At 33.3% G+C, this 21,014-nt stretch overlaps 1 protein-coding gene and 1 long non-coding RNA gene across 11 annotated transcripts in view; both read right to left on the minus strand.

Moving 5' to 3' along the window:
- LOC149796585 (uncharacterized) overlaps nt 1-21,014 on the minus strand; it is a 130,612-nt gene that overhangs the window by 55,108 nt on the left and 54,490 nt on the right. For 9 of the 10 annotated variants that reach the window (XR_016421723.1, XM_089961309.1, XM_089961308.1 and 6 more), the window contains 4 exons: nt 20,785-20,916; nt 20,082-20,174; nt 7,604-7,755; nt 4,058-4,202 (listed from right to left, as the gene is read on the minus strand). Coding sequence is in view for 9 of the 10 variants with exons in the window: in XM_089961309.1 (XP_089817435.1) it covers nt 4,058-4,202; nt 7,604-7,755; nt 20,082-20,174; nt 20,785-20,916 (522 nt within the window). In the remaining variant the exon portion in view is untranslated. The remainder of the gene's footprint in view (nt 1-4,057; nt 4,203-7,603; nt 7,756-20,081; nt 20,175-20,784; nt 20,917-21,014) is intronic. The other variant, XM_089961310.1, reaches the window with a different exon arrangement.
- Nucleotides 8,539-11,375, minus strand: LOC149796586 (uncharacterized). The gene is made up of 3 exons (XR_016421720.1): nt 11,103-11,375; nt 10,383-10,479; nt 8,539-9,524 (listed from the first exon to the last, which is right to left on the minus strand). It is a non-coding gene; the product is annotated as an uncharacterized LOC149796586 (long non-coding RNA).

The following is a 21,014-nucleotide window of genomic DNA, read 5'->3' on the forward strand; positions in this document are numbered from 1 at the left end:
ATCAAAGATCTTGGAGATTTAAGAGTACTCATTAATACCAACGTTGATCAAAACTGGATATGAAATGATGTCCCCATGAGTGATATTAAGCAGTTGATCACATGCAAAATCACTTCAACAATATCTCATATCTTATTGAACTCGTGCACAATCTTGATAATATAATCATATAGTCGACTTATGGCCAAAATCAATCAAAAGTCTGATTTACAAAGTTATAAAAAAAACTCAATCAATCAGATCCAACAGGTATAAGAATTGAAAATAAATTTCTTTTAGTCAGAGAGTGTATCAGGTATCAGACTACTTATAAAAGCTGTGAAATGGTCAAGCCTTGGGCTAGCAAACTACTGATAATTTCATCTGATGTTTCATCATTAATACATGTGTATCTTGTTTATTAACGAACTAATTCAAGATCCTGAAGATCAATACCCATATTCCAAGTTTGATCAAAACTGGATCTTCAAGCTGAGCCAATCACATACAAGATTTAAAGTTTATTTAATATGCACGGATCTCACACATTATCAACCCACAAAAGATCTTGATGACATAAGCCCATCAAGCCCTGGTCAGAAATTCCAGAGTGTTAACAAGGTCAGTCAATCAGAAACAAGATCACTGTATTAGTATGCATGGAATGAGTATAAAATTATCTAATGTGTACACAATCTTGATTATAAATGCATACATTCAAAATCTGATCAAAATTAGATACAACACTTTGGTCTCAATGTAACAAAAGGTCACCTAATATTAAATGCAAGATTACCTCATTAATATGCAATATTACCTCATTAATATGCAAGATTACCTCATTAATATGCATGGCTCTCACCCATTATCAAAACTATCCAAAATCCACAAATACATGATACCTCTAAAAGGCACAGAAACATAGATCACAAACATAATTGGGACAATGCAAACTGTTCTAACCATCATCAGAAATTGAGGAGATGTTTCTGTTGTTTTGAGCAAGGGCATAATGTGCAAACATACAGACATACAAGCAAAATACAGTGTCACAACTGTCTATAATATGGGCATACGGCAAAGCACTGCCAAACGTTCCACTTAAATATGCATTACTAGGAAAATGGCAATTAAGAACGAGACAAAAGTTTAACAAGCAAACGTAATACTCCAGAAAATTCAAAACATCCTATAACATTTGCTATGTGTAATTCCCCTTAATATGATCGACAACAAACTGCAGGTACCCAGTGAGTGATGATATCCATGGAATTACCTCTGGTGCAATCCCATTAAATTGCCTCTATCAATGAAAGTGGCAATACTATTGTAACTGCTATTGACATAACTGTTGAATGTGCTAAGAGAAAATTTAGAGGAGTATCAAGGTTCATATATTGATAGTGAAAATATTAACTAAAATATTCCATATCATTCATCTCAAAACCATAAAAACTTAGACTTCTTTCAAAATCAGTGGCTTTTATAGCAAAAGATCTCAAACTTTGCCGTCTGAACATTAGTTTTCTTTTTCTAAAACAAGATGAAATCAAATTATTTCTTTCAGAAAATAATTCAGTAATTGATATTTTTGCTTTCAGTGAAACCTTCTTACATGAACTTTTTCATGATGATGAACTTAAAATTCCTAATTACAGTTTTCAAAGGAAAGACCAACTTGTCCAAAAGGGGGGTGGACTTCTTGTTTACCTTAAGGATGGCATTTCTTTCAAACGTCAATATTATCTTGAGGAAACTGGTGTGGAAATAATATGGCTAGAAATGGGACATAATGTCCAGAAGCTATTTGTAATGGGCTGTTTATATAGACCACTGAACACTGACAATGCTTGGTATAATACATTTCAAAACAAGCTTGAAACTCTGAATTCAAACTTGAATTCTATATATAGAAAACAAAGAAGATTGTTCAGTAGGTACCTTCAATTACAATTTGCTTTATGATACCAATCAAAGCTAAATTAAAACCATGAATTCCCTGAATTATCAACAGCTAGTTCATGTACCTACTAGGATAACAGAGGTATCTGAAACACTAATTGATCACGTTTATACTAACAATGATAACAATATTATAGAAGTTGCAGTTCCCCAACATGCCATAAATGATCATTATCCTATATGTTGTACACAAAAATTAAGTCAAAAAGTAAAACTTATTATCACAAATATATCAAGCATCGAATAATGAAAAGATTCAATTGACAAATATTCCTTAAAGAACTGAAAGATATTCGATGGTCAGTAATTGAATGTTTTGATGACCCATCATATGCTATTGACATATGGATAGATATGTTTACTGACACCCTGAGCAATCATGCTCCTTTTAATTTCAAGAGAGTCAAGCAACAAACTCAACCAAACTGGATTACAGGTGATATACTGAATGCTATTAAGACAAGGGATAGATTTCATAAATTAAAAGATACTGACAATTACAGATTATGAAGAAACAGTGTTAAGTCCATAATTCAAAAGGCAAAGAAAACTTATTATTCCACTGAAATATCAAATAGTATTACAAAAAGGAATCCCAGAAAACTGAGATTCAAATCTGTCAATAGCCCATCACTGACATGTATTAGTAATGCAAATGGTGATATTAAGCAAGAACCTCTTGAAATTGCAAATGCACTCAATGATTTGCAACAAATGTAGAAACTACATGGAATAGTTTAATTTGCTGCATTCATGACAATCAGGCTTCTGTGAATGACATTCATGCCAGACTACACTAACAAGAATGGTTCTTGTTGCTGTAGGGTTTAATGCCATTTTTCAGCACAAGATAGGCTATACATGGCAGCCAGTATAAATGGTGGAGGAAGAACCCGTGAAAACCCCAGAAAAAGCCACCGACCCAAGAGAAGCTACTGGCAATCTTTCTCACGTACCCACATTGGCCGAATCCTAACCACGAATCAACGCAGACAGAGGTGAGATGGCAGTGATCCATAACGGTGAGCGCTTTAGACCACTCGGCCACTCGGGGCCCCTTAACAAGAACGGCAGATGATTGGTTAACAGCAACAGATCAAGACAACCTTGTAGGCACAGTGGTTCTTGACCTTACAAAGGATTTTGACCTTGTAAATTCACAAAATCCTGCTAAAAAGCTCAGCATATATCAAGTTAACCATGAAAGCTTAACTTAAGTTTCGATCCTAACTTGAAGGCAGCCAACAACAAGTTTCTTTTTTAAATAAACTTTCGGATAAGAAACTTATAAAGTCAGATGAAGCCTTGTACGTATTTTATTGTAGCAGTAGATCAACTATCTAGTTTTAACAGCATTTGTTATCTAAGGACACCTCATCTTTCTACAATGACATTTGCATATATATATGCAAATGTCATTGTAGAAAGCCTCAGGGAGGATTGGTCAGTTGATCAAATGAGCTTCTGCTTTAAATAAAGTCATTTTTATTATTATTATTATTATTATTATTTATTATTATTATTATTATTATTATTATGTGTATGGACCAAATTTAAATGAAGCAACATATTAATTTAATTCTGGCCAGTGGCCATTATTGCAAGAATAAATATTATTATTATTATTATTATTATTATTAATATTATTATTATTATTGTCATTTCTTTGTCTTTAATGATGATGATTATTACTATTATCATCATTATTATTAACCAGTAATTACACTTTTGAAACTTTTATTGCACATATATTGAACGAACATTAAATCAAGAATGAAAACAAAATATTTGATATATATGTTGAAAATACTGAAAACAGGAAAGAAATAACATCATGTAATTAACAATCTATTTAACATTTTATATCATATTTTTTATTATTATCTTCCCCCTCAACTAGTTCATGATTATATAGCATGGCATTTCAGACTTCTATATGTCATACTTTTGATTGATAAAATCAAAGGAGACTTGAATGGGATGAGCAATATTAGACAAAGGTAAAGTATTTAATTGAAAATGCTAGATCATCTAAATCACTGCATTTTAAGGGCATCCATTTCCCATTTTAAAAAATCTGTCACTCAACAACTGTGAATTCACAGATGTAAAATACCTGGCTTTCCAAAGCCAGTGCCACTAAAAGCACCATCAAAGTTGAATTCTGTTGTCTGTGCGATAGGGGTAGTTCCAAACAGAGAACTACCTGCCTGCTGTTGCTTGCCCTTTCTATTTGCTGCATAGTCTTCCAGTCTCAATTCCTAGAGAAAAACAATTTTCTCCTTTAAATTTTGCAATGACCTAATTAGTATATTCATAATATCACCATCATATGCCTCCATCCAATAGTCACTGATTTATCATGTATCTATTTTGGCTATAAACCTTTGCATAACATTTTTGATAACCTAATGAAACCAAACAACTGAACAAATTGCAAAGCTTTACTATTACTATAATTAGGCTTGTAATTCGTGCCATTATATTTAATGTTCATCTGCTGACAAGATTGGTATCTGTTATTTTGATTATGTAGTTTGTTTTGAGATATGTAACTTCTTAATGAATTGAAAACATGGAAATGTCAAATTTTTTTTGCTAATAATTTAGCCTTATCATGGCATGTACCTGGTGAAGGTCTTTGCTTGGCAACATATAAGTTGTAATTTGATTTGTTCATAGTCTACAAAGAAATGCAGCCCCACCACTGCATTATTCAAACAGAAATATCACACTTGTTGATTAGATACAGTATTGTGTTGGAGCATACTTAAGTATTCATATTGAAATAATGATATTCCTGCACTTGAAAACTATTACAATATCAAACATTGTCTGTTATAATTTGTGAAAACCAGCTGTTCAAAACTGGGATACAAGAAGCTCCAAGAAAACATTTAAATAGACTATTCAAAGTATATATGGATAAAGAGTCTGACTATATTGCTGGCATTAGCTTTTTCTGGTAAACTGAACATATACTAATTAAAGATCAAAGTAATGAGAATAATTATGGGTTAGAAGGTATGGTAGATTAAACATGATGAATGTGATCAACATAAATATTGTGAAATACTAATAACCGTCTTTTTTTACCATCATAAATAAATACCAGTGTTGCTCCAAAAATGTGTAATCTGTACTTGATTTATTTAAGCATAATCTTCCTTTTATTGCTTTACGTATAACTGATTACAAAAAATTAATAGTAGAAAATACTTAAGCTATTCCATTCACCGGTATTTTGTACTTAAATAATTCCACACACAAGCTGTCAATAAATAAAAAAGAGGTAACTGCACAGAGTATAATCATTTCCTCTTATCATTAAAATGTGAGTTCTCTCCCTTTACACATCTAGACTCAAAAAGAAAATGCCAAAAGAGCTAAGTACAGAAAAATACATTATTGTTACTATTCTTTATAACTTAGTGTATATTGAAGAATAAACTCTCCTAGTAAAAAAGTGTCAACATCAGAATATCTTTATACACTCACTTTTATTAGCACCTTGACATGAAATAAAAATGGTTCAACACATTAGAAAGTATCACTTGGTGAGGTCATATTACATGTTATTATATATTTCATAGTGAGGTACTGAATTATAAAAGTAATATACAAGTGGGAGAAAAGAAAATGCCACTTTTATCTCCGCAGTGGCAGTATCACTTTTGGGACTATATTCTTTATCCGTTTAAAGTATATCTGCACTTTATATGTTATTCAGACCTGTATTTCCACACTTAAGCCTATTTCATTGCTTCTTCTTTTCCTTCCCTATCTCCCCACCCAACCCCATCAGAATAAATAGATCTTAACTGTGTCAAGGGTGTTGACCCTCTGGTATACATTTATATATCAACGAAAAGGCACCATCAAGAGTGCATAAAAAAATGAACCCCAAAAAACAAACCATGCTTCAAGTATTTATTACCTTTCTGATGTTAATTTCCATAAGAATGTCAGTGACTTGACCTGTCAGTATTCAATATTCTGTGTCACCCATGCACTGTGTTAGACTTAAAGACAAATGGTACACAATTTTGCAAAAACTCTTAATTATATACAGTAATAAAATTCTTTAAGCAGCAATTTTAACTGTCATCACAATCATAATCTGAAAATGATGGAGAAATCAAATATTTATTAGTGTTTTTTGCAAACCAAACTGAAATTAGGGCTTAGCATCTCTTACCAAAATAATCTGCAAGCCAGTCAACATATAGACTTCAAAGCTAAAATCCTAATACAAGTTGAATCACAATCATAAAATCTGTTGTCTAGTGATGTTACACTCTGAAGCCTGTTGAAGTGTTCTGTCACCTTGCTATAGTTCCCCTCCCAGCAATGCTGACTGAATCAATCCACGCAAGAGATGTGTTAACAAACATTTTACCAATTGGAAGCATTATAAATACATGTACAATATAAACTTGCAAATTTTTATCGATGTTACAATGCAGTTGTTAATCATGCTGACACAGAATGGTGAAATAAACCCATACAAATCAAATGTTTTTGTTTTTAAAACTGTATGATAAAAAGAATATCAACATGTTTTGAGTAGATATAATGAAATATTTCATTTGTGAAATGGAAACATTCTGTATTGTCACCTCACTGATGAAATATTTCCTTATATCTACTAAAAGAAACAATGATAGCCTGTGTACTTCAGGAACTGCATGTTAAAAGACAATCTTAAACTTGTGTTCTTTTGACATGATATAGACAAAACTTGTTGAATGATGCAATGTAACACTTGTTGCAAGCTACTCATATCATGTATTGTTCAGCTGGTGTTTAAGTTTCATCTCAAATAAAAACTTGGATAAGATTCTCTATTTGATAAACCACTGAACAGCATGGAGGTCAAATCCAATTTTTATTGCAAACATAAGAATGATTACTACTACTGGTAAAACAGTTATCATAGCAAGAAAGTGGCCTTATAAGACAGGTGGCCTTTCAAGGGGGGGACTAGGTTTGTGAGATTTTAATGTGTATATAGCACGAAAGCCACATATAACTTAAAGCAGTTAATTTCTTCTTTTAAAAGGGTATTAATTATTGAAATGTTCTTCTTGTCTTAAAAACAGAGTTATTTCAAGGTAACATAAATTAATAGTTCTTATTCATAGGCATGAAATTTGAGTGGGATATTGTTGGCATGCTCATTACAAAACCATTCAAAAATGTTATTTAAATCTTGGTATGTTATGTTCTTTCATATTTATAATATTTCTCTTTCCATTTACTCTATTTTCTCACTGCTACAGAATATTCTCCTTATTTTTTACAATCTTTCTTATTTGAATCTTCCCAACATAAAATCTTTCGGCAGTGAACTCTCCTCATTGTCGTCAAGTCGAATAACTTACTTTTTCTTCTAAAGTATTATTTCTTCATTTGCATGATGGTGTTAAAGTTTTGTAATGATTTATTCCTATGTTATTAACTGTACAGTACTACAATTTAATTTTGCAGACAAAGCTTTTGTAAACGAAAAACCTTATTATGAAGGAAGAGATGCATGTACTGTCACATGATTTTTCAGTCTTTCTCTAGTACCTTGTTTTGTTCAAAGTTGATTGTTTCTGTGTGTTTGTGTTAATCCACAAAATTGAGGGGGACCACTAAACTGACAGTCTGTACTTACTTCTATACTTTTCTCCTCATATTCTTTCATAGCCGTGATACACTGGTGTTTGGTGTTAATATTGGTGGTAACTCCATTCATGACAATTGTGTCTTGTCCATTGGGTGGATTGAATTTGATTGATGTGCCACTTGCAGCAGCTGGTCCAGAATCTGGAAAGGAAGAAATCCATGCATTTATATTTACTCTTTCTCATACAGCTGAATAAACAATCAAAGAAAATAGGAGTTCTGTTTAAAAATTTTACTTCACATGACTTGCATTCTTCCCGGCTGTACTTTTTCCATCGTATACTCTGGAAAAGGATGGAATACGATGGAAAAACATGGAAAACCCTGGAAAATGATGGAAAAATGAAATATTCTCCAGAATTTAGCATGGAAACCCTGGACATTGTGCATGGAAAATGCTGGACATGCCTGGAAAATGCTGGACATTTTGGACTTTGAAATTTTTCAGCATGGAAAACCCTGGAAAACGATGGACATTTTGGACTTTGATTTTTTTCAGCATGGAAAACTCTGGAAAATGATGGACATTTTGGACTCTGAATTTTTTTCAGCATGGAAAACCCTGGAAAAGCATGGACAGTTTAGACTTAGAATTTTTTGGATAAATTTCAGCATGGAAAACCCTGGAAAAGGATGGACAGTTTGGACTTAGAATTTTTGGGATAAATTTCAGCATGGAAAACCCTGGAAAAGAACTTAGTCAATTTTCAAGATTGGTACAAAGAATTATTTTGAATTACCTAAAGAAAGAGCAATCATGACTAAACTGCGCTGTAACACAGATTTTTGAACTTGAAACTAAACTATTATTTCAAACCTATGATAAATATATACTGAGAAATAGAGGACACAAGTCAAATAAACAAACTAAACCATACACACACACACATTTGACCCCTGCTTTAAAAAAACAAACTACAAGTGTTGAAGTAGTACATCATTTATTGTATGTACCACATATGTAATTAAATGTTCATTATCAAAAGAACATCACTATACAAAAATGTTGGTGTAACACAAACTATACATGTATGAAAAGATATCCTGAAAAATTAGTTAAATCCTGACCAGAAAATATCTGGTGCATATAAAATCATAAATATGTCCAAATCTGTTCACCACTCGAGCTTGACACTACAGTGTATAAGTATGAAATTCTGCTGTGCAATGGTGAGAGCCATTTAGTCCTTTTCATGATGATTGGGGAGAACAGTACCATAAATGGCATTTCCAATTTCAACAACAATAATAGGTTCTCGAAGACACTTGATCCTATTTTTGATGATGAAAGGAAGTCTTCTTTCTTGTCAGAGCCAACTTCATTCCAAAGAGATGTTTGCTCATAATTATTAGTTATGTACACCTGTACAGCCCCCAGTTTCACACATTTCTTCTTTATCAGAGCACAATATTTTGCAGATCCCACCATAAAAATTGTATTTGAGATACTCCTTACTGAATTCACATTTTTCCTTCAAATCTTTGACAATTGTCAATCCTGTGTTTGCTGAAGGAAGATGCAACTGAATTAAGTCCAAAAAGTCACATATTTAGCATCTGACAAATTATGTCTTGTTGGCAAAGCCCCAAGGACAATAACATGTTCAGACTTTGTGATTTCACTACAATATATATCTTGTTATGGGGCTATGACATAAAGTGGGGGATCTGTGACATGAGATGGGTAAGACTGAGTTGCTTCATTCACCTGATGATACTGTTCATTGTCTGAACTTGATTAAAACTCTATACTTTCTTCTGAGTCAGATGAAAAACTCATGTCACTGTCACCATATCTAGTTGGTTCATCTGTTGATATTCTCATTATATTTGAAGATTAGTATTACGTACAGTCACCAATTTCATAATATCCAAGACCAACAGAACTGGATTCACCTAGATCAACAACACTGTAATGAGAAATACAAATTTTAGTGAACATGTATAATTCATATTAAAATCTTAACATTCAAACATTATTGTTTTGTTGTGGGAACTGAATATGTACAGTTAATATTACATTGTTACAGTAGTTTAGTTTGACAAATCCAATGTTAATGCATGCATCATTTAAACATGGGTAATGCAAACATGATACACAAAGAATGCATGTAAATGACAAGTAATTGATACACAATAATATACTCAATCATACAAAGTACATGTGATACAACATACACTTCATAAATGTATGTGATGTTTTCAGAAAAACAACTCAAGTTTCATAACATTTTAGGGCATTATAAGAAAAATGAAAGTAAAAATTATATTTAACATTTTAAATAATTAAAAACTTAAGTATGACAATGCATAACAATAAATTATTATATCTTGTTCTGCAAGAATCAATACTGATCAGATATTTCCTGGAATTTCTGTAATTGGCTGATTTGGTTAAATATGGTGTACATTGTGCATATATTGTGTATGGTGTGTTGGATAACCCATACAGAGTGAATGTTCTGTTCAAACACGTACACTGAATATTCTGTCTGTAAATACTGAATGATTTCACCATATACTCAGAATTTGTTGAACTCTGAAAATTCCACTTAGTGTTGTATAGTGAAATTTGTTTATTCCTTAAATTATTGATATGATAATGAAACTGTGTTTAAGATATGAGCCATGTTAAGCTGTGAATGTACTAGGTAAGAACAAATGTATAAAGAATAATGCTTATCTTCACACAAATAAACATTGTTGTGGGAGACAGCTGCAGACATTATTTAAAATGTAAAAAAACTCTCTATTACTCCTGGAATTACCATTGTTTTCTCTTCCTCCAGTACATAGTGCTTTTAGGAATGGACTTTGTGGAATTAACTTCAAACTGCTTATATATTTTGTCCTGAACACCAGTACCTGTAATACACAAACAGCATTAAAACGTTTACAGACTGTACAGTCAGACTGATTAAAACATTAACATATCGTTCAAAAATCATCTTCATGGTAAAACTTGTGTACATTTTAATCTTGCTAAGATTAATGTGAAATTTTTCAAAATTTCTTTTTCCAGGACTTAAGTTACTTAAGTTATGATTTTACTTATATATGTAGCAGTCTGAAAATTTAGCAGTAACCTAAAGACCTTTTTGGACTAGATCTACAAATACTCAAGAAATTCACAACTTTATCATAATACCAGAGCAGTCCCTGTTTGGGCTTACATGTATCACTGGAGTTAACATTTCCAAGACTGACAATTAAAAGGTTATGGCTGTTAAAATAAAATTCCACAAATTAGGTTGCTTTGAAAGTTATATATACATATATACTGAAAAACAAAAATACCTACTCTAATTTTACAACTGGTGCAAAAGGAAACTTGTTTTTGACCTTGTATATCTTTTCACATTTATTGAAATACTTGCTTACAATTTAATTACCAGTCATACATATATAGTGTTGGGCGGTTAATCATATAGTCAGTTTATACTTGGGCAAACGAGATAAAGTCGAGACTCCGTTTATCTCATACTCACCTATAATATTTGGGTGTCCAATTTGTGCTGTCTTTCCATTTGTGTTCCACACCTCGACACGATATTGCCTCTTGGTCGTAAACTTTGTCTTCTAAAACCACTTTACTGTAAACCAATCATTCCCCAACATATCCAAATCACGGCGTTGGTATCCGATGTATAGATATTAACTCTTTAGATAAATCATAAATCAAAAGAGAACAAAATGTCTGATTTTTCTGTCAAGTATTCGCCTTCACGTATCGGAGTCACGTTTTTGTCACGCAGAAATAGCCGAGGTTGTCCCGTATGATGATGGCTGATGAAGCTGACTATGATGGGATATAAAATTAAGAACTTATTTTTTTCTAACCAATTACTACATTGAAAAAGCCGGCATATTTCGATTTCATGCGTTAGAACCAAATTTTCTGTAAAAAGAAAAAAACAAAAAAAAAAAACCGTTTCTGTAAATTTTGGTTCCAAATTTGGCACCGAAATACGCTTTGGATAACCAGTCTAGAATTTGGGCGCAATTTTCGATTGGAGTGTCATTGAAATTGTATAATATAAAATATCCCAGGATTTTAAGATGACCACTGAACCAGAAATATCACTGGTTATATGGGTGAATGATCGTCCCATTCAGGGAGGCATAATCTGTATGGCTGATGTACGCTCGCCACGAAAAGAAATGAAGGAATATCGCACGGGAGAGAAAGTGATGGCGGTTTGTCGTGGATTCAAGGGATACCATGAGTGTATTATTGCGAAAATAGCAGGTAAGTCATTACTCAGTCCAATTGTAGCAAAATTATTTGCACGGCCGCTAAGTACCTTAGCCGCGAAAGACTTCGCGTGACGTAAATTTACGGAAAGCTATTACGAAATATATCCTATGGAACAATTTCTTTTTTTCATGCTGTTTGAAGACTGATAAATTAAACGTCAAACTTGTAAGGATATTGAAAGGTATGTGTTATGTTTTAAGCTTTGTTTACATACTTGGCAACATTTTTTACTTATCCTAATGCACAATGACCAGTCATCTCGTGTCTGTCGTTCAAAAAAGTTGGTACGTGCCGGCCTTGCGAATATACATTTCCAAATTGTAAATTTCACTTTAAATTTTATTGACCCTTGATATTATTAATGATCTGACTGGTATTTGTATTTTTTACATTTTCGTTATTATTTTCCAGACAGTGTGCTATTTGTAGCAATAAGTTATATTTGTTTTAATTAATTTTAGACTGTGACTCGGAAATATACCGGTAGATCTCTTTTCCAATTAATCTTCAATTCAGATTATGGCTTGTTTCTGACTATCCAATTTATATTCAGCCATTTCAGTAATATTTAATAGTAACTTACTGTATAATTAATAAGAATGTACAGTTGTAAACTGTTGGAAATGATTATCATTTTTCCTCACCAAAAATACTTGTTTAGTTTGTGTCCTTTAATTTCAGAAAAAAAGTGGCAAGGCACAGTTATGTAAACAACTTGATGGCGACAGCTTCATTGAAATTCTTCGATCTTTTAATTTGAATTAAGCAAGCGAGAGGTAATACCACATTTGTTTCAAATTCAAATGTCTAGAACATTAGCTGTAACCTGGAGTTGTGTATGTAGATAAGTAAATATATCAGAAACTTAGTGCATATGAATCATCATGGTGAAAATTTGGATTAAATTTTTTTTCACACCCAGCATGAGGCAGAAATATGTCAAATTTTGGATTTTAACAAAGCTGCTAAATAAATATTCAGAATGCTGTACAGCTCTGGTGAATATATTGGCAAGACACTAACTGGGGCAAGAGCCAATAATAAGTACACACAAGGCCACCTCTCCAAGAACAGTCCAGAATTCAAATAATTTATGGTATATTTTAAATTATTAACCATGCGTTTTAAACTTTGTTAACCTATGACAAAATATATGCCAAATTGTAACAAAATTTTTTTATGAACTAAGGCTGGAACATTATTATGAAATTTAAACGTATACACAACTACTACTTGAAATATTATAGTGTAGACAGGCAATATTCAAATGGACAATGTAAATCTACTTTCAGTTTAAATGGTATAATCACAACTGCATGTATATGGTAGCCAGTTTGTGTGTGCGTGATTCAGATGTTTAGTAACGTAGCTTTAACAAATGTTTAGTCACATCGCTACGATGTCTGCAGTGTGGCAATTTATAGTGATGTCTAGCACTGGGATATCATGCCACAGACATGTAGCATAATGTCTCCCACCCATTCACATTATCTTGACACCAGGTTGACCAGTCCTAACACTAACCTCTTAACCGTTTACCTTATAGAGCATAATTACAAAGTGCAGCATGCTATAAATAGAGCACCTGTTACCTATTCGACTCCATACGCATAGGCCTGCCTGTTAACTGTTAAGCAATGTAGTGTATTTTATGTTAAACAGCAATTGTAACCATTTTACATTTTTGATACACATCTATTATGTGTGGAAAAATTTAAGATTAAAAGTCTGATTGTTATAGCTGCGTAATTATTTTTCACTGAAGAATTTTTTACGTGCTTTAAAATCCTGAGAGGACTCATTCACCGTCATGTCAGGGAGGCCGCGTGACCAATCGTAGCTGCCATTTCTCATACTTCAAATTTACAATTTGTCGTCTGCATCTACATCACTAAGTCATCTGAATTTGATAATTTATGAAAACTAATTGCTGCCTGCATCAATATCAGAGCCTTTACCTAAGTTATTGAATCTTTCGTAGTTCTGATTCTAATCGTGAAAACTTCGTAAGTACTGAATGAAATCCGTGACCTCCATTTCGGAGAGTGGAGATTATGACCCAGTTACTTTAAATAGCAGATATCGACCAGGGCATAAACAGTGACCACGTGATCTGATGTAATTGTCATTCACAGAAATGAATGTAGTATCTAAATGGGGGTTTTCCCCGAAGGTGGCGCTATGAAAACCGGCTTAAAATGGCTGATGTTTACAGTAGGCATCAAAAGGCGCTTCCATGTGAATGGAGTAGAGGCGTCAAAAGATGCTTGCATGAGGTAAAGGGTTAATGCTGAGAACTAGGCGAGGCAGCTAATAGTACCATTTTTTTAATAAGTCTTTGGTATGACTCGGTTAAGGGTTCAAACCTGTGACCTCTCACACCCGTAGCAGGCGCTCTAACCACTTAGACTTAGGCCACAGGAGCAGTTAGCTAGCCAGTTTAATTTGTGATGGAAACCACAGGTTTTTAAGGCTATCAAGTTAGTCATCAAGCCAAGTGCCTCATTACAATTACCAACCTCAGGGATTGTAAAAGTACTGTAATTGCATGAAATGTTTCAGGCATAACTCTCATTCTCTCACTCCCCTCTCTCTCCCTCTCTCTCTGTGCGTCTGTCTCTGTCTGTCTCTCTCTCTCTCTCTCTCTCTCTCTCTCTCTCTCTCTCTCTATATATATATATATATATATATATATATATATATATATATATATATATATATATATATATTTTTTTGGGATTGAAATAAATTTGAAATCTTGCTTGATTCGATTCATTAATATACAATGATTTGTATTTCAGAAATCATGAAGGAGAAGTATAACATTGGGGAGGTGATGGTGAGACAGAAGCTTTGCGATTTGGTTAAACCATCAAGAGTACCATCACTTCCACAGACTCCAGTGGTGACAACAGAAAAATAAGAAATGTGGTGAATGAACTATGAAAAAACACGTGTAAAAAGAAATATTTTAAATTTTTTAAATTAAAATTGAGATAGAAATTAACGTGAATTTCTGTTATTTTGTTGTTAAGATTGCTTCAGAATAAATTCAAACTATAACTAGAGTAAGAGAACATATTTTTAGAAACTCGGATGATGTTAAGGAGCCAGTAATCTGGATTTTATGTCACCAGTAGAAGTGTAGCGACATTTATGACAACTTAAGCCATGTTGTCTACTGAATACTAGTGCACAACCTATTAAGCTACCAGTGACAAGTATAGTTTTTAATTTTTGTTTCCTTGTTTAAAAGTTACTAAACATCACAGTCAATACAAGGAGTTGGTTGGGGTAATTTGGATCATGTTCTTCTTGAAATTATCATCAAATAAAAGTTGCATCACTGTTAAAAATCTCGTTTTCATAAAATATTTCAACAATTTTCAGCTAAATTTTAGTGTTGTCCAGGGTTTTCCAGCCTACCCTGGATAAAGACTGGAATATTAGTCCAAATGCTCCAGCATTTTCCATGCTAGAATTGTCCAGGGTTTTCCATCGTTTTCCATGCTAGAATTGTCCAGGGTTTTCCAGCCTACCCTGGACATAGGCTGGAATATTAGTCCAAATACTCCAGCGTTTTCCATGCTAGAATTTTCCAGCGTTTTCCATGCTAGAATTGTCCAGGGTTTTCCAGCCTACCCTGGACAGAGGCTGGAATATTAGTCCAAATACTCCAGCGTTTTCCATGATAGAATTTTCCATCGTTTTCCATGCTAGAATTGTCCAGGGTTTTCCAGCCTACCCTGGACATAGGCTGGAATATTAGTCCAAATACTCCAGCGTTTTCCATGCTAGAATTTTCCAGCGTTTTCCATGCTAGAATTGTCCAGGGTTTTCCAGCCTACCCTGGACATAGCCTGGAATAATAGTCCAAATACTCCAGCGTTTTCCATGCTAGAATTGTCCAGCGTTTTCCATGCAAGAATTGTCCAGGGTTTTCCAGCCTACCCTGGACAGAGGCTGGAATATTAGTCCAAATACTCCAGCGTTTTCCATGCTAGAATTTTCCAGCGTTTTCCATCGTTTTTCATGGAATATGATGGACATTCTACAGCCGGGTTAGACAATCTAAAAAGAAAACTAAGCATGCTCCAATATATGAAGTAGCCATTTTTTATGTTCCATTGTAAATTTTCCTTTTGCCCTACAAAATTCTAACACAGAGGAGGTATGTTATCAGATTATACAAATCAATGAAAGGAATTGTATAAGCTGACCAGAAATGTACAGTTAACATTCTGCAAAACAACTTGGCTAAGGATGGCTGTGGTAAGGGAAATACACATTTTAAATCTCAACAAATTCAAGGAAAGAAAGTGGAATCAAAATTACATGTTTGTGCAAGATCAAACGTGGACCAGTTTGAAAGAAAACATTGTAACATGTTATCAAAACAATTATCAAGACAACATTATGACAGCAAGAGGCCAAAAAAAGCCAAACATTGCTCATCTGGCAAACATTGGTTTATTCAGGGATAAATTTAATAATACAGCATGTGCCATGAAAGATTCGTACCAAGTTTGCTTATACCTAACTATGTCATTCTAAAAAAGTTTACAATAGGTTTTCCATGTTTGCTATGAAATCTCACCTTTGCTATGGGTAATCATACTGGAAACAATTTTGACAGCATGTTTAAATTATATTTGTACCAAGTGAGATCAAACCTGGCTCAGCATGTTCAAGAAATAAGTGGGAAAAAAAATAGTTGTTTTCCATCCAGCTGATAAGGAATCCACACTGCTGCTAGGGGATCCACACAAGACAAAAAAAATTTATAGCACATGTCCTAACAAGCATTTCTCTAAAGTTTGACTGGTTTAGCCTGTTTAGATTGAACCATTTTGGTTGCTCTACAATGCTGCAAGATGTGACTAAAATGGTTAAATATGCAGCAAAACAATTTAGAACTGACTAGTGAAATTTGTAAATTTACAGCCTTCTAGCGATCCAAAGAATCAAAATGCTGAAACTAGAAAATGAAATAAGTACTTTCTAATAACAAGTATATACCACATACGATGCTAAAACATTCAGTACATACAATTTAATTCATAGCAAAATCACCAATCGGTTGTGAAACTGACAGTTCATCTTTACATGTGACCTTCCAAACCTCCTGTCTTTAAATGACTAGTCTAATGTATGACCTGTGCACTAAATCTCAGCTAATACTACAGAAACAGAAAATTGTGAAAATGAAGACAAATATGGAAAATTTAGACAGTAACAAAATTACTGTCAGCTGAACTACCATAAAAAGATACAGTATTATTAATACATGCTACCATCTGAAGAAAATGAAACTGAAGTCCCTTTATCAGTGAGTCTGAGACCAAAAAATGCATAGAAAAATGGTTTATAGGACTCCAAACAAAATATTTAATGGTTGGTCAGACTATGAAGCAGATGATGACTGCTGACAACTAGCTGTGTATACTAGCAATTAAAAATAGCCTTATTTAGATGATGACTGCTGACAACTAGTTCTGTATACTAGCACTTAAAAATAGCCTTATTCAGATGATGACTGCTGACAACTAGTTGTGTATACTAGCAATTAAAAATAGCCTTATTCAGATGATGACTGCTGACAACTAGTTGTGTATACTAGCAATTAAAAACAGCCTTATTGAGATGATCACTGCTGCAACTAGCTGTGTATACTAGCAATTAAAAATAGCCTTATTTAGATGATGACTGCTGTCAACTAGTTGTGTATACTAGCAATTAAAATAGCCTTATTGAGATGATCACTGCTGCAACTAGATGTGTATACTAGCTATTAAAAATAGCCTTATTTAGTTGATCACTGCTGCAACTAGCTGTGTATACTAGCAATTAAAAATAGCCTTATTTAGATGATGACTGCTGTCAACTAGTTGTGTATACTAGCAATTAAAAATAGCTTTATTTAGATGATGACTGCTGTCAACTAGTTGTGTATACTAGCAATTAAAAATAGCCTTATTTAGATGATGACTGCTGTCAACTAGTTGTGTATACTAGCAATTAAAAATAGCCTTATTTAGATGATGACTGCTGTCAACTAGTTGTGTATACTAGCAATTAAAAATAGCCTTATTTAGATGATGACTGCTGCAACTAGCTGTGTATACTAGCAATTAAAAATAGCCTTATTGAGATGATGACTGCTGTCAACTAGCTGTGTATGCTAGCAATTAAAAATAGCCTTATTTAGATGATGACTGCTGTCAACTAGTTGTGTATACTACCAATTAAAATAGCCTTATTTAGATGATGACTGCTGTCAACTAGTTGTGTATACTACCTATTAAAAATAACCTTGTTTTATAATTACTCTTTAATTTGCTTCAAATAAAACCTACTGTCATCTTCTATCTTTAATTCTTTAACTATACATATACATGCTAATATGTATAGGTATGCATGTGTGTGTATACAGTTGCATTTGAATATAGATAAGCTCCTTTGTATGAAGGCCACGTGGATTAGTTCTTCAGCTAATTGTGTCATGCTCATTATTATTATTATTATTATTATTATACAACTGATTTCTGCTCTCAAAGACCAAGACAAAATAAAAAATATAATAATAATAATAATGACTTTATTTAATGAGGGTAACACAATTAGCTAAGAACTAAACTACCAAGAGGCCATCATACAAAGGAATTTATTTATTTTAGCTGCAACTCTGAAGCCACTGGATATATTGGGCTTGAAAGAAGGAAATAGAGTGGTGATTTCTACTCTCAGCTGGAATACTATTCCAGAGCAAAGTTCCAGAGTATTAGAAACCTTTTTAAAATAATTCCTTATTTGGTTTGAGAATTTTATACTGTTTGGTAGACATGGATCACAGGTGGGGAGTATTGCCAGGTAGCCTATAGTGGAATAGTGATTGTAAATATTCAAGAGCACTATTATTGTATATCCTGTACATTAATTTGGCTTTTCTCAAATGGATTCCATCTTTAATAGGTAATATTCTTAACTTAACAGCTAAATTTTCCTTGCTTTCTTTCTGGATTGGTATTAGCCCAAATGCTATTTTTTGAAGATGTGCCAGCTTTGATATGTTTTGAATTACCCCATATTGTATTACAGTAGTCTAAATAGGGTTGTAACTGTTATAAAATAGTTTTCTGTGCCTTTCAGGAAGAAAATATCTTATCCTACTGAGAAGCCATAAACTTGAATTTACTTTTCTTACTGATATGTTTGATATGTTAAGTCTATGATAGGTTATTATCTACCAAAACTCCAGGTAGTCTATCATGACGGACCATTTGCAAATTTTTATTCTTCCATGTCAGACATAGTTCATCACTATCAAGATTTGTCCTTTTTCGCCATGTTGAGATATGTAATATTTTAGTTTTAACAGTATTTACCACCACGCCATTGCATGTGCACCAGTTGCCCAATTTGTTTATGGCATTCTGTAAAGAAATTTCGAGTTCATGCTTTGTGTTTTGGATGTCTGACAATGTTGTGTCATCTGCAAAGAGATCTTTAGATGATATTGAGTCCCTTAGTAAAAGTGATAGGTCATTAATAAAATAAAAAGTAATGGACCTAGAATTTAGCCTTGTGGTACCCCATATCTAATTGTTCCAGATTTGGACAGAACATTACTTATATAAACATATTGTGTTCGCTCACTTAAATATGAAGTAAACCATCTAACTGTGCTTTCATTACATTGGTATATTTTCAGTTTCTTCAAAAGGATTTCACGATCCACCATGTCAAAAGCTTTCCTGAAATCTACAAATACAGATCCTATTATTCTACCTTGGTCAAGTGCTTGAAACCATTTATCAGTTAGGGAGATCAAGGCAGACCTACAGATGACAGACTAATGGAGAACAGATGCACAGTGATACGTTACTTGGCCTTATGGCTAGATAAGCTAATATCATTGCTGCAGATAAAACATGCAAACTCAAGACCACTGCCATGATTAACTTTAGCACACATGCAGACCCTGGAAATGTTTTAGTATGGCCTATGCCTGCAGTTTGGAATTTAGACCAAACTGCAACAAAAAAATAGTATTTTCCTTTCCTACTATCTTTAGAATTCAAGGCAAGTGACAGAAAATGTTATATGCTTAGCAAAACGATGACCTCCTCTCCCCCAAAAAACATTAAGTGTTATCTGCACTTCAACTATATGCATTATTTGAGTATTTGTTATGTCCAACCAATACTACCTGATGATTGGCCAAACAATGAGCTTCCTGAACTCTGGCCTCCAAATGACAAACCACCTGTGGATACTGCATTATTATTAGCACCAAAACCTGCTGAAGAAAAGTGTAAAAATTGAAATATACATTATACAAATGAATCTCAATATGGTTTCCTTCAGTGTGCAATTTTTATATTGTATTTATTAGTCACTTGCTTTTTCTCTACATTTCACTACCAAATGCACCATGCCATGTACATATGTTTTGTAACAAAATATCTTCTTTCCCTTCTTAGTATGATAATTATCTCAAAATCATAGATATTATCTACATATCTACAATCATAGTTCACACTGTAAGACAAATGATTTTAATGAGACATTAATACCAGTAAAAATAAATTCCTTGAAAAATATTTTAACAGCTTATAGTCACCAACTACAGAAAATAAACACACATATCTTTATGCCAGAGCTTTCTCAATGAAATAGTAAAGCAATTATAAAAAACAAAAACATATTCCAGAGAACCCAGTGTCTCACCTGCATTTGTATGTCGACACATCCTCATCATATCAGACTTTTAAAAAAATTAACATTACGGATGCCACTAGAAAAGTGATACCTATGTCTCACCATAATAATACAGGTGAGATGATATCGTTCTGTAAAGTTAAGACAGATGGCTACAACAATTCTGATATGTGCCCTGAAACTGGACTCACCACTAAATCCAGGTGTCTTTGCACCAAATGCAGTATTGCTGACAGGTGTTGCAAACAGGCCTGCTGCTGTCGACTGGTTATTCTGACCAAACAGGCCACCTGATGCACTGGGAGTTGAGCTTGAGCCAAATACTGAAAACAGTATCTTCACTATTGAGTATGAATTAGAAAAATAGTGTATGTTACTCTACTTTGCCTCAATGTGAACATACCATGGTTGATACAGCCAT

This window comes from Sinohyriopsis cumingii, chromosome 6, assembly GCF_028554795.1.
Source record: "Sinohyriopsis cumingii isolate HCF-2022 chromosome 6, ASM2855479v2, whole genome shotgun sequence".
Lineage (NCBI taxonomy): Eukaryota > Metazoa > Mollusca > Bivalvia > Unionida > Unionidae > Sinohyriopsis > Sinohyriopsis cumingii.